Source organism: Rhododendron vialii, chromosome 7a (genome assembly GCF_030253575.1).
Source record: "Rhododendron vialii isolate Sample 1 chromosome 7a, ASM3025357v1".
NCBI classification, from domain to species: Eukaryota; Viridiplantae; Streptophyta; class Magnoliopsida; order Ericales; family Ericaceae; genus Rhododendron; species Rhododendron vialii.
Genome location: NC_080563.1, coordinates 41,054,692 through 41,067,982, shown reverse-complemented (window position 1 = coordinate 41,067,982; position 13,291 = coordinate 41,054,692). Strand labels below are relative to the sequence as shown.

The 13,291-nt window shown below is 37.9% G+C and overlaps 2 protein-coding genes and 1 pseudogene across 2 annotated transcripts; all 3 read right to left on the bottom strand.

Annotated features, from left to right (window-relative positions):
• Positions 1-369: 369 nt before the first annotated feature.
• LOC131334481 (UPF0496 protein At1g20180-like) lies at positions 370-2,505 on the bottom strand. Its single transcript, XM_058369513.1, has 2 exons — positions 2,441-2,505; positions 370-1,809 (listed from the first exon to the last, which is right to left on the bottom strand). Exons 1-2 carry the CDS (start codon positions 2,481-2,483, stop codon positions 521-523), a joined length of 1,332 nt encoding a protein of 443 aa, XP_058225496.1. The 5' UTR covers positions 2,484-2,505; the 3' UTR covers positions 370-520.
• A 1,393-nt stretch (positions 2,506-3,898) lies between these two features.
• On the bottom strand, positions 3,899-6,021 carry LOC131334478 (SKP1-like protein 1A). Its single transcript, XM_058369511.1, has 2 exons — positions 5,566-6,021; positions 3,899-4,290 (listed from the first exon to the last, which is right to left on the bottom strand). Exons 1-2 carry the CDS (start codon positions 5,881-5,883, stop codon positions 4,117-4,119), a joined length of 492 nt encoding a protein of 163 aa, XP_058225494.1. The 5' UTR covers positions 5,884-6,021; the 3' UTR covers positions 3,899-4,116.
• Positions 6,022-8,709: 2,688 nt separating this feature from the next.
• LOC131333017 (SKP1-like protein 1) lies at positions 8,710-12,082 on the bottom strand (annotated as a pseudogene).
• Positions 12,083-13,291: the final 1,209 nt, after the last annotated feature.

The following is a 13,291-nucleotide window of genomic DNA, read 5'->3' as shown; positions in this document are numbered from 1 at the left end:
TTTTCTAATTGGGTAATGTATGAGTTTAATAACCCAATGTCAAGGAAAACCAAAGGCAATTTGGTGAGCACAGAGTGCACCATGAAAAACCATCAAAAAATACAATAAGATTTCAGAGCCTTATGTTTGATCGGATATGAGCATCAAATTGGACTCTATATTCAAGGAGATCAAATATCCACAATTTGGTTAAAGTTTTTGGCTTGGATTAAAGCACCTCGGATATATAATTGGCAAAATGTGAAATACATAATAAAATTTAATTGCAATACTATAATCACATCACTCTTAATCCGATGGGACTACCTATCTTATGGGATTATATGTCATTCACTATTAATCCCGTCAAACAAACAAGAGTTCAAGACTGGAAGGAAAAAAATATATACAATTCTTTATTCATAAAATTTTGCATACAAATTTAACAATTAGATCCTCACCCTCCATTGCCAAGAGAGGGGGGAGAGTTCAATACAATTGAAAAAATAACAATAATTAGGTTGTCAAAAAGAGAGGTGAATCAACAAAGGAGCCTTCTTCTGTTTTCTTGTTGGAGAACCAGGATTTCCTGCATGACTAGCCTTCTTGACTTGTTTATGTTGAGAAAACACAATATTATCTGCTCCTCAAGCTCTTCTAACTGCTCCAAAAAGCGATTTTGGTCAATCCCAGATTCCCTAACCACCTCTTTCACCGCGTCCATCTTCCCATTCCTAACACACACATCACCAACAACTCTGATGTGTTCAATCTCATCCTCTAACCTCCTCACAAGCCGACTCGTCGTGTCAAAATCGTTCATCAAAATGTAAACCCCTTTTGCCGCGACCTCAAGCAGTGCTCCTAGTCTTTCTTGTGAGGTCGTTTTTAGCCGTCTCTTAAATAATTTTTTCCAATGATGATGGGTCAAACCCAAAGAGCAGGCTATAAACGGCGGCGCCACCAGAATGCCAACCATGCTATGAATTGCAAGCAATAGCACTGCGGTTGCAATTGCACTATAGGAAACCATAAGACTTAACCCAAGTGTCTTCTTGCAAAGTTTAGCAAATTTTGCTCTCCTTTTGACCCTTCTACACTTGGTTTTCAATTTTTGTAGCAAATAGCCATGACTATCATGTATGTCCCGGAATTGTGATGGGCTAATTGATAGCAAAGGATTCTTGAGCATCGTGAATGAAGCAAGTTCCTTGAGTAGAGCGCCACATTGAGCATGAGTATAGTCTGTGCTAGCCAGAGATTCTCTGTCTTCACAATTAATCGATTCGCGACTTATTCCCCTCTCAGCCGTATGATTTGGTGCTGCCCTCAAATCACAAAAGTCGACAGGCACGATCGTTTGACTTGGACAGTCTTGAGACATGGGGATAACAATTTTGGAAACAGAGGATCCTCTATAGTCTGGGGAAGTGTGTGTGTTTCTTGTGAGCTTTATTACCCTATCGATTCTTGAATAATTAGCGCGGGCTTGATCGACGCTGAAAAGAACAAGGTCACACATATTGCATGCTGCAAAGGTGGCCTCAAAGAAATTAACGACGAGAGGATGAAGATTGGAGCTTTCTATAATGTCAGCAAGGGTTTCCTGTCGCGGTTCAAGCAAGTAGTCACAGAGAGAGACGCGCAAAGGAAGAGAAGACGACGAAGACGAAGACGAACAAAGTCTACTAAGGCTTTTTGTTCCAGTATGATATTCGTGTACTTTTTTCCACATTTCTATGTAAGACTTTGTCCTAAACGTGGAAATGTACTCTCTATTGACACTTAATTGTTCAACCAAACAATTCACGCGTTCTGCTTCACGTCTACCTGAAAACAAGAACGATTAAATATGAATAATTACATGGTATGCAACAATAATCCAATATGAATAATACACGAAGATGGAGGAGAGAAGCTCAAGAAAAAACCCATGAATTGTTTCCAATTCGCTCGATATTGAATCAAAAAACGAGAAAGAATAAACAGGACCATCACATAAATATGGGTAATTGAGACACGGATACAAAAGAACACCAAAATGAAGCTTCTGAAATTTTTAACTTTTTTTGAACTTGTTTTGGCCCCTAATCATAAAAGCAGAAATTGTGTAAAGTCGATACAAACAGCGCGCACTTGAAGACGCAACAAACAATCCTACAGGCCAACTCACGTGGGTCGTCTCCAGATTACAAAAACAATCCAGATTGAAGTCGAGAACAAGAACATACTAACATATATACCACATCATTCGAAAACAAGAAATCCCGTGAACTGATTGTGCGTATTCATGAAGAACCCAAGACCAGAAATATTGAAAGATATCAATCCACAGAGAGAAAGACAGAAACACTGATAAATAATGGGTTGATGATTTGGTTGGAAGCCTTCAAACCATATGTATACTAGGAACATGAATATTATAAGGAAGAGAAAGGAGGTAGAGACTCAGAAAACTAACCTTTCCTTCTGAAATGCGATTTGAAATTTGACCACACCATCATCGATCCTTTGATTCCTTTTTTCTTGAGTCCAAAGGTGGGTGGGGGGCCAATTCTTATTTATAGGCTTATGAGAGAGAGAAAGAGAGAGAAAGAGAGAGAGAGAGAGAGAGGAAAGGAGAGAGAAATTACAGGTAGAAGCCAGTTGGCAGTTAACTAGACCGCCTCAACACTCGGGCGATTACTTTCCTTACAAGTTGTGTGGTGTTATAGTTTCCATTACCTTAGTAAAATGCAGAGGAAGTTCGTTGGGTAGTTTTCTAGTAACAATAACCGTGTCTTTTGATTACTTCAATATTATATAAGCACAAGTTTTTGAACGAGTCTCATTACTTCGGGCAGTTTGAGGACCAAACTGATGGGGCGTTTTTTTCCCCAAAAAAATGTGTTATTTTAGTGCGACAAAGATTATACCGGTAACATAAATAAATCAATGAAGTTCTTACTCTTTCGAAAAAAATTATGTGTATCACACTAGTAATATTTTTTTGTTGAATTGTGTTGTTTTAGCCTAGTAGGCCTAAATTTTAGGCTGCGAAAAATGCTTTTAGATTGGAAGCCATAAGCTATAGATACATCAAATATGTGGTTCTTAAAAGCCATTAACTAATTTGCCTGACAAAGGCCCTGCCGAATTTCAATGTGAAATAAATAAATATTTAGTGCAACGATGATACCATATTACAATATGTGATTGTAAATAAAGAATGCAATTGGGGCTTAGTGGTATACCGGTGTCCCCCACTAATCCAAACATATTGCTATTCCACCTCGAGGTAAGATTTCTTTGTACTACCAATATACCCGATAACTGATAGTCGCCAAGTACCATTCACTCTCATTGTTAATAATCCACTCCCATGTGAAAATGGCCAAACTTAGGAAATGGAATTAGCAGGAGATTCCATTAGTATAAAAGAAGGTAATTGCCCTCCGGATTGAAGATAAATCAATGGTTGTGCAGAATATATAGTTGGGAGCTATGACAATTGACAACCAGAAAAAGGTCTTCAGGGGTTCCCTCAGCACCAAAATTAACACAGGACAATATACCTAAAATTGGGGGATAGAGGAGATTCAGAACTCCTTGGACAAAAACTGAAAACCCGGACTGCTATCTTCTCTTGGGTACATAAAAGCATGAAAAACTAAAACAGAAGACGCGGATATTGAGCCTGTGAGAAATGATCAATCAGAGGGTTGATACTTATTTCTATTCAATTAACAAACGGGGCTATCCCTGAAGTTAGACTGCTAAAAAAATGTTGCGACGGTAGTACTGTACACATCTCCATTGTACAGGGCAAGTCATCTTCCAGTCACTGACTCATTATAAGAATCAAACCCTGTACAATCCCTAAATTCAATCGCCAGCATTAATTCATATCATCAGAAGTAAAACAAACACAAAACCATGATTGGAGAAATGCAATATACTAGAATAATCCAATCCAATTAATAAAAGAAAGACCAATGTGGATAAGCTAATTTGAGGTAAATATGTTCCAAGTGATCCTCTCACAAAACATACTACCTATTGCTAACTGAACCAAGAGATAGAATAGACAACCATTCCTATGTATTTAAGCCTAAAAAGATAAATTGACTGAAAGAGTGATGGTTCATCTTGGATCTGTCATTCAAAGGCCCACGCGTTCTCCCTACGGACCTCGTCCTCCTCCTCCGGGGTGAAGTCATTCACAATGTTGAAAATTCTCCGGACTTCTTCAGGAGTTTTGCCCTTTATCATGTCTGCAACGGTCTGGCAGGTCAGATCCAACAAGCTCTTGATATCCAGATAGTTTGCCGCCTGAGGAAAAAATGTCAAGGTTAAGCATTTACAGTAATGTGAGAATTCTCAAGGGGTGGTAAGCACACTTCAAAATGCACGGCGTGAATACACAGCCGGAAAAACCATGATTTCACTCCAATAATAAATCAAAGTATTCTAGTAAAGATTATTCCCGCAGAAGATCCTATCTTCAAGCATGCTGTCAATTTTTCCAATATCAAAAGCAATAAGGTAACGGCAACGTTAAGAATGATTACACAGAAACATTAGTGGAGCAACATATGTTAACATTATCCATTTTAGCTTATACAGGCACACCACGCTCCAAACCATTACACGATAAAGTGGCCAAAAACATAATCTTACCAGACAGGTAATCCTGATTGATAAAGGTCCAACAAGAAACTTACAATTTCATCTTCAAGTGGCAATTTTTGTGGTAGCATGTACGAATTAGATGAACAAAGACAAAGTCAGATAATTAGTGTGTTACTTGCAAAACAACAAACAAGCAAAAAGAAGAATTCTGCTATCCGCTCCTGTGCATCAGGATCCTTAGAAACCACTACAGGCATATAAGCCCTGGAGCATATAAGCATGTAAACTAAAAATCTTCCTCATTGGTTTGGAGTTCTGCTGTCACATCCTAAAAGTGGGCACATCCCCCTTTACCTATCAATGGTTAAGTATGTTGCCAACAACGATTCATGCAAATATCATCACAATGCCCAAGAAAGTAACAACCTGACTATCTCTTACACAACTACTTTCCCCCCAAATTCCCACAATTCACTAAATACGAATAAACCAGCCAGAAAATAAAGTACTGAAACACAAGCCCGGTTTTCAAGAAAATACAACATTGAATCAAACCCCATCTTCAGTAATTCAGTGTCATCTATACATCCCAAAACGACACCAGATAGACTGCTAAACAAGAAGCCTCGAGAGGGCATCACTGTTGTACCAGACTCATGTCAAACAGAACACTCTTACCAACATTCGCAAATTGAGTAAACCAGCCAGAAAAATAAAGCATTAAAAGAAACCCTGTTTTCAAAAGTAGGTAATTCATTGTCATCTACCCATCCCAAAACAATAAACAAGTAACTCAGATAAAAATCAAAAAACAAAAAAGCAAGTAACTCAGATAAACTACTAAAGACGAAAGCAAAAGATATACTAAAAAAAAAGCATCGTTGAGTACACACAACACAAGCAACAATATATTTAATCGTGTTTACATGAAACAACAAAAACTAAATAAAATATATTAGGGAATTGTTATCATACCAAAATCAAGTCAAACAGGAGGCCCTGATCAACATCGATGAACTTAGCATCGAAGGTCTTGAGCGCATCATTACCCGCGCGATCGTCGTCATCGGGAGCCGGCGACTCGGCGTGCTTCTTGCAGTACTCGATCACCTTCGACAGGACGCCGCTCGTGACGTTGGGCAGCGGTATGCCGGTGTCCGCGCAGTCGTCCTCGATCATGTGCTTGATCGTCTGCGACTGGAGGGCGACGGCCTCCTCGACCTCGAAGGTCTCTCCGTCCGAGCTCTTCAGGACGATCTTCTTCTTCGTCGCGGAAGAAGCAGAAGACGACATTGTTGTTTCGTTGTTGGTTGGGAAGGATTGATGAAAGAGGAAAACCCTAACCCTAGGTTTTTAGCAGAGGGAAAACAGCAGAAAGCAAGAGGCGTGTATTGGGAAGATGTTGAGGGGTCGTGAATTTATAGAGCTGGGGACGGCAATAAAGAAACCTAAAAAAATACTCCTAGAAAAGGAAAAGAATTCAAAATTGATTTTAACACTCTCTTTTTTTTGCAAACATACCCATTTTTTTTGTCTTTATTTAATGCGAATTTGCTAGTACATTGCCCTTTGGTGCCCGTTCATGTGTGGAAAAATAAACTCATGAAAGGATAATAATGTAATTTTACATGAATAAAGACAAAAAAAAAAGTGCGAATGATAAAAAAAGATAGTGTAAAAATCACTCCCAAAGAATTTACCTTCTCCAAGTTGCATAGGGGTTTTGGTAATTCCCTGTTATGAATATCTAATAACACAAATTCCCTAATATATTTTTTCGGGAAAACAGGAAAAATATCTACATTCTCGAAGTTGCATAGGGTTTTAGGTTTTTTTTTTTTTTTTTTGTAGGGATAGAAATTTCATCTAAGACGGTCGATGCTCGAATTGGTATGAACTAATCGGGTAGTTTTGATCCTTATTTTTTTAAGTGAGCGGCGTTGGATTGTCTTGCACTCTATTTGAATCTCACAGTAAGAAAAATTAAAGAAAAATAATTAGAAGAGAAAATATGGAGAAAATTGATCACTGGTCAACCATTACTATTTGCTATTTCTTTCTCTATTTCTTTAAATTCTAAAAAAACAGGAGAAATAAAATTTATATCGTTTTAAGTCCAAATTGTGTGTTGTTAAAATGACAAAGTGGGTGAGGGAGAAAATCAAGTACTCCCTCCATTCTAAAATGAGTGACCTTTTTTGAAAAGCGTGTCACTTTCAATTGCTTATATTTTTTAATATGAGCGTTAAAAAATATGCATTATAGATCTTGTTTGATAGATTTTAATTAGTTCTATTAAATAATGTTTTCAAAATCACATAAAACTTCATAAATCGAAAGATATAAGCATTTTAAAATGGCACGAAATCTCAAAAGGGCCACTCATTTTTGGAACGAAGGGAGTATTATTCAACCACAAACACTTAAACACACATTTATACACACACACTTGTCCTCATGTGTACTACTCAACCTCTATAATTTCAGATGTACATATTTGTAGCGACGCAATCCCTTGCCTCTTTCTTTTTTGTGTAACAATTTATGCATATTTAATTTGAGTACTTAAAACATATATTTTCTCATCTTTTGATAAATAAAACATTCAATTCAATTGTGCAAATGCAGTTATTTTTGGGAAATGAAGGCCCATGACGTATTTTGATAATTAATACCCGTCAAGGACATGCTAAGAACAATTGTTAATGCTGAAAATATCTTTAGCGGGTATTAATTATCAAAACATGTAATTGGCCGTCATTTTCCCTTTCTTTTTTGACCTTTGGTAATCTGGTAGCTAGAGTAATAGCCAATGGTAACAATCTGCTAGGTAGAATAATAGCCAGTAGGTAAGCAATTAATTCATTAACGACATTTCTTGGTCATTGTGAGTTTCCATTTGTTTTGTAGGTAAGCAATTACTGTAATTAATTGCATAATTTCTAGACTTCTAGTCATGCACATAGCCACACAAACCACCAGTAAACAAAGCCCAAGGTTGAACTTTAAACTACCAGCAAACAAACCGCCAATTTGACGAAGGCAAGGAAATTTTAGCCCGTCCGAATGTTAGCCCGTCCGGCTTTTGACCCAACAGCTCGGCAATTTGGCTAGTCCGTGGGCTGGGCTTGGGCTTCAATTTAAGATACATAGCCCGGCCCCCAAAAAGGAAAAAGCCCGCCCAGACGAATCAATAAGTCACAAAAATTTGACACAAAAATAACAAATGCAAAAAAAAATTTGAATAAAAAAAAAAAGAGAGTTATTGTTCCACTTTTAAAGTCAAATTTCACTTTGCAATTATGAAACAAACGGACATTATGGTTGGTCAAAAAACCAAAAAAAAAAAATCAGAAATCCTATTGGTACCGACGGTACCATAGGGAAAATGTACCGATGGCCACCGGACGGCCGATCCAAGCCGTCCAAAAATTTTAAAAAATAAAACCGAGTGGGCTATCGCGAGAATCAATGGCATCCGAGGTGTGTAGGGTACTTGATCCGAGCACCCCTTTTTCGTGTATATTTGTATATACGTGTATATACACGAAAAAGGGGTGCTCGGATCAAGTACCCTACACACCTCGGATGCCATTGATTCTCGCGATAGCCCACTCGGTTTTATTTTTTAAAATTTTTGGACGGCTCGGATCGGCCGTCCGGTGGCCGGAGACGGCCGTTCGGTGGCCGTCGGTACATTTTCTCTCCCCATGGTCGGTACATATAGCACAACTCAAAAAAAATCAAAGCAACCGACATTGTAGTTGACAGCAATTTACATCCGGGCATCCGGAATTTTTTTTCTTTTTCATTTGTAAATCTTAACTATTTTTCATTTGTTAATCTTAATCTACTCTATCTTAAAAGATTTAGAGAAGTGAATGGGTGCTTACGGAGATCGAATCATGCACATATGCATAGGAGTATAAAGGAAGTACCAATTGTACTCTACTCTATTTGTGGGCATCCCGAAAATTATAGAGTCCAAATATTAGGAGTTCGAATGAGTGGGCAAAAAATTAGGAGGTCCAAAATCTTGGAGCCACTTGAGCTTTGTTCCATCGTTAAATTCAGAAGGGACCAAAATTAAAAATGTGGGCAAGACACAATTATCAAAAAAAAAAGTTGACTGGTTCAAAAATGTTGGCACTATTTACATCTCCCTTGAAAAGAGCAAATCATCTCCCGGTCACTACAGGATGAATATAGCACTGTGCAATCCCTGTATCCATTTACAGGCATAAATCCGTATCATCAAAAGGAAAACAAACACAACACCAATACTGTTCAATCCCTGCATCCATTTACCGGCATAAATCCGTAATCAAAAGGAAAACAAACACAACAACATGATTTGAGAAACGAAATAGGCTAGTCTGTCATTCAAAGGCCCAGGCGTGTCTCTCCCTGCGAATCTCCTCATCCTCCTCCGGGATAAATTCTGGAATGTTTAATTGTTTCCGGATTTCTTCAGGATTTTTTCCCCTAATCATGACTGCAATGGTCTGGCAGGTCAGGTCCAACAAGCCCTTGATATCCAGATAGTTTGCCGCCTGAGGGGGAAAAAAATAAGGTTTAAGTATTTACAGTAATGTGAGAATTCTCAAGGGTGATAACTGATAAGCACAATTCAGAATGCACAACTTGAAACAAGTAGGTTTCAGCTTTTGCAATGGAATTTTCGTTCTCAAAAAAGAAAGAAAATGCCAATAAGAGAAAGGATGCCCAATTACCATGTATTACAATTACAGATCTCCATTCTTCATTGTATCTTTTTCTATATTCTTAATTCGAAATATCATCCAAAGACATAAAACAAGTGGTCATCAAAGACTTAAAACAAGAGGTCATCAAAGACTTGCATTGAGTGCTCTCTATGAACAAATGACGAAGGCAATATATACACAAGGGAAGTTTACTATAGGCCACAGTCTAACAGCATCCCACAAATTGCAGATGTTGGTCAAAGCCACTAAAAATTGATCCTATGTTGGAAAATACAACTTGCCACAATTCACTAAATACAATAATAAAACAGCCAGAAAATACAGCATAAACAAACCATGTTTTCAGTAATTTAGTGTCATCTATCCATCCCAAAACACGGCCCATGGATTCCATCTCTCCCTAACTTCAAGGTGTCTTGCCCCAAGCCTCTTAACAGTAGCATCAAATATGTGGCAGATGTCATCAACGCAGAAAATGGTACATGGAATTTTCAAAAGCTAGCGGGGGAGGTGAACAATGAAGTGTTGGAAGCCATTCTCACCATTTCTCTTCCATTTTTTTTGAACAGCAAAAAAGAAATTTATTAATCTTCGGAAACAAATTACAAAGATTAAAAGGATCCAAAGCACGAGGCATCAAAGCAGAGCAAGAGCGAACCCACAAAAGAAGGCACCCCCTTACACTGACAGTCATATGCCTCCAGGAACCATTTCTCTTCCATTAGTGGAAAGAGATGACCAGTTTGTATGGCATTTCAACACAAATGGAGTATATTCTGTTAAATATCATGTTGCTGTCCATTCTCTCCAGACCCAATCTCAACATAAACCAGAATCATCCTTCAAGACCAAATGAGAGGATGTGGAAGGTTTTGTGGAAGATGAAAGTTCAGAACAAGATTAGAAGCTTTTGGTGTAGAGTCTGCAAGAATAGCTTAGCCACCCGGGAAAATCTTTTCAGAAGGAATTGTTGTGCCCCCACCAACACCTGCCCTGTTTGCGATTATGAACCTGAAACAAATGAGCATATGCTGTTTACATGTGAATGGGCCAAGGCAGTCTGGTTTGGGTTCAACATCCATGTCTTTGGAGACCTTGGTAGCAATGCTTCAGTGGTGAAATGGACTGCAGAAATGGTGGACACTATGTCTAATGAGGAGGCCTCCAGCTTTATGGGGAGAATGGCTCTAATCTCTTGGTATATTTGGAAATCTAGAAACGCGTTGATCTTTTGCAATTCAAAAGTTAACCCCTTGGCATCCATTGCTTCGATCAACTACGCTCTTTTGAAGTGTTCAAATATGTTAAGAGATTCCAAGTGTCCACATGGATAACCCATCAATTCAGGAGGAAGTTTCCACCTGGAGACAGAGGCAGCTTTAAAGTGAATTGTGATGTTGCCATTCCTTCTAATGGTGGAGAAGGCAAAATGGCTGTGGTTTTAAGGAATTGGAAGGGGAAGGTGCTGGATGGCTTCGCTAGAACCGTCTCTGCAAGTTCTAGTCTTCGCGGAGGACTTCAGGCTATAAGGGCAGCTTGTGAGATGGGGATCAATATGGGCATCAAAGGGGCGGTTGTTGAAGCTGATAACAATCAATCCTTCTGAGTGTCTCAGAGTTAGTTCCCCCCCACGGGAAGTGAGAGCAGAAGTCCTGGATATTCGCTACTTAGCAGAGAAGGAGAGCATCTTATTCAAGTGGTTCCGAAGAGCTGCTAACAAGGCAGCCCATGAAATTGCTGCGTTAGCTCTTAAAATTCTCTACCACGTAATTGGGTGGATGTTCCCGCTTTGTCTCTTTTTTCAATTTCCGGTAAGGATGAATCTTTGCAAGTCTTTAAGACATTTTTGCGGATCTCAAAAAAAAAATCCATCCCAAAACGACATCCTTAAACAAGCAACTCAGATAAACCCCTAAACAAGAAATCTACAAAAGAAATACAAACCCAACGAGAAATAAGTTTACATGCAACAGTTTAGGTCTCCTTTGAGACAACTTTTGTAAGACTTTTTGCATCGTCTTTTTAGTTGTTTTCTCTTAATTTCTATTATATAATTGTTTTCTCTTAATTTCTATTAGTATATCACATCATTAAATATAAACCAAAGTTGAAAAAAAAATTCATACAAGACAACGACAAAAAGCCACAGCAGCCTTTCAGTGTCTTTTACGTCGTCTTTTGGTGAACTAAAACTATTGGCCATCCATAACATGTCTTTATTTTTTGTCGTCTGAGAACATTGAAATTTCGGCCCATGTTTTTATATTTTTCTGATTTCTTTCACCAAGATGAATTATTGACCACAAAAAATTGGCATAAACGAAACAGAAGATCACTTAATGTAATTAGTACCAACTGTCTTTTTATGACGAAATAATTTTACGAACCCTACGTGTGTGTAGATATATAAGTACGAAGAGAAGGCTGCAGAAGGGTGTAATTATCATACCAGAATCAAGTCAAACAGAATGGCCTGATCAACCTTCACGAATTGAGCATCGAAACTCTTGAGTTGATCGACAGCGGCACGATCATCGGAATCAGGAGCCGCCGACTCGGCGTGCTTCTCGCAGTACTCGATCACCTTGGACAGAACACCGCTCGTGACATTAGCAAGCGGAAAAACCCCGTCGCCACAATCGTTCTCGATCCTCTGCCTGATCACCTCCGACTGGATCGCTACGGCCTCGTCGACCTCGAAGGTCTCGCCGTCCGAACTCTTTAGGATGATTAAAATTCTTCGACGACGAAGAAGAGGACGACATTTTTTTTCTTTTTTGCTTCGTTTGTGTACGCGAAGTATTCAAAGGAAACCATACTGGAGTATATAGTATTGACTTATCACGGAAGCTTCGTCAAGCGTTTCGAGGATCAATAGTTGAGATCTGTTTTTAAATTTTGACCGATAATAAATATTTTTGACTGGTAATAATTTATTTTTTTTAATTTGAAATGTCCAAAATACTTTTGAATGCGCGAGATTGAGCATCATAAATCTACAAAGGCTCCATTTATTTTAAAAATAGTCCTCTAGTTTGTGTGCAATTTCAATTTTCTCTCTAGTAGTAATTATGCCATTTTTTACCTTGTAGTATATATTTAATTTGTCTTAATTTGGTGTCCCTCTTACTCACGGTGTTATTAGAATTAACGGAACTTGTGCGAAAATTTGACATTTCCCTCCAATAGAGACGGAATTGAGACAAAATGCAACCTAAAGAGACAATTTCGGAATTTTCATCGATTTTTTTTTAATGGGTGTTGATACTAATATCAGCTAGTACCTGCCATTTTTTAGTAATTCAATATTCTAAAACTGTAATTCCGTTCCCGCTCTAGACTACTGTTAATTTTACTATTTGTACGTATGTATATTTTATTCTAATTTTTTCTATAGAGGAAAATAGCACTATTAACGATAAATCTATAATGATGTACTAGGTATTAGTATCAAAATCGATACTTCAATTGGTACGATATTCAAAATCTTGCTCAAAGTATAAAGATTATATTCTGCTTAATAAGTTAGATTCTTCAAATTGTACAATTGAATTCTGATAAGTATTGTCGTAATGTCATTCATGATCTCAAACACACCACAAGGGCATTGTAACGAAAGGTATCAATTTGATAAAGCGTTAAGGTCGTCAAGGTGAAGGATGTCAAAATTATGTACAGTAATTTTGAGTTAAAATTTTCCGAACTAAATATTCATCTCAATAATGATTAGAAAGTAAAGTTTTATGACCAAAAACCAATACTAATACTGTATAAAATTACATTTTTTACTTCATTTTGTATCTTTAAATTTTATTTGCTCTCCAAGATATTGCATGAGCATCCCGAAAAGTAGACTGATCACTGATGGAACGGGCATGAAACAACAATTAAAGAATTTGCTCTCCAAGATATATTGCAAGGTTGAATTTAGCAAAGGCCAAATGCTCTAAATCTTGGAGTCGCTTCAAATTCGT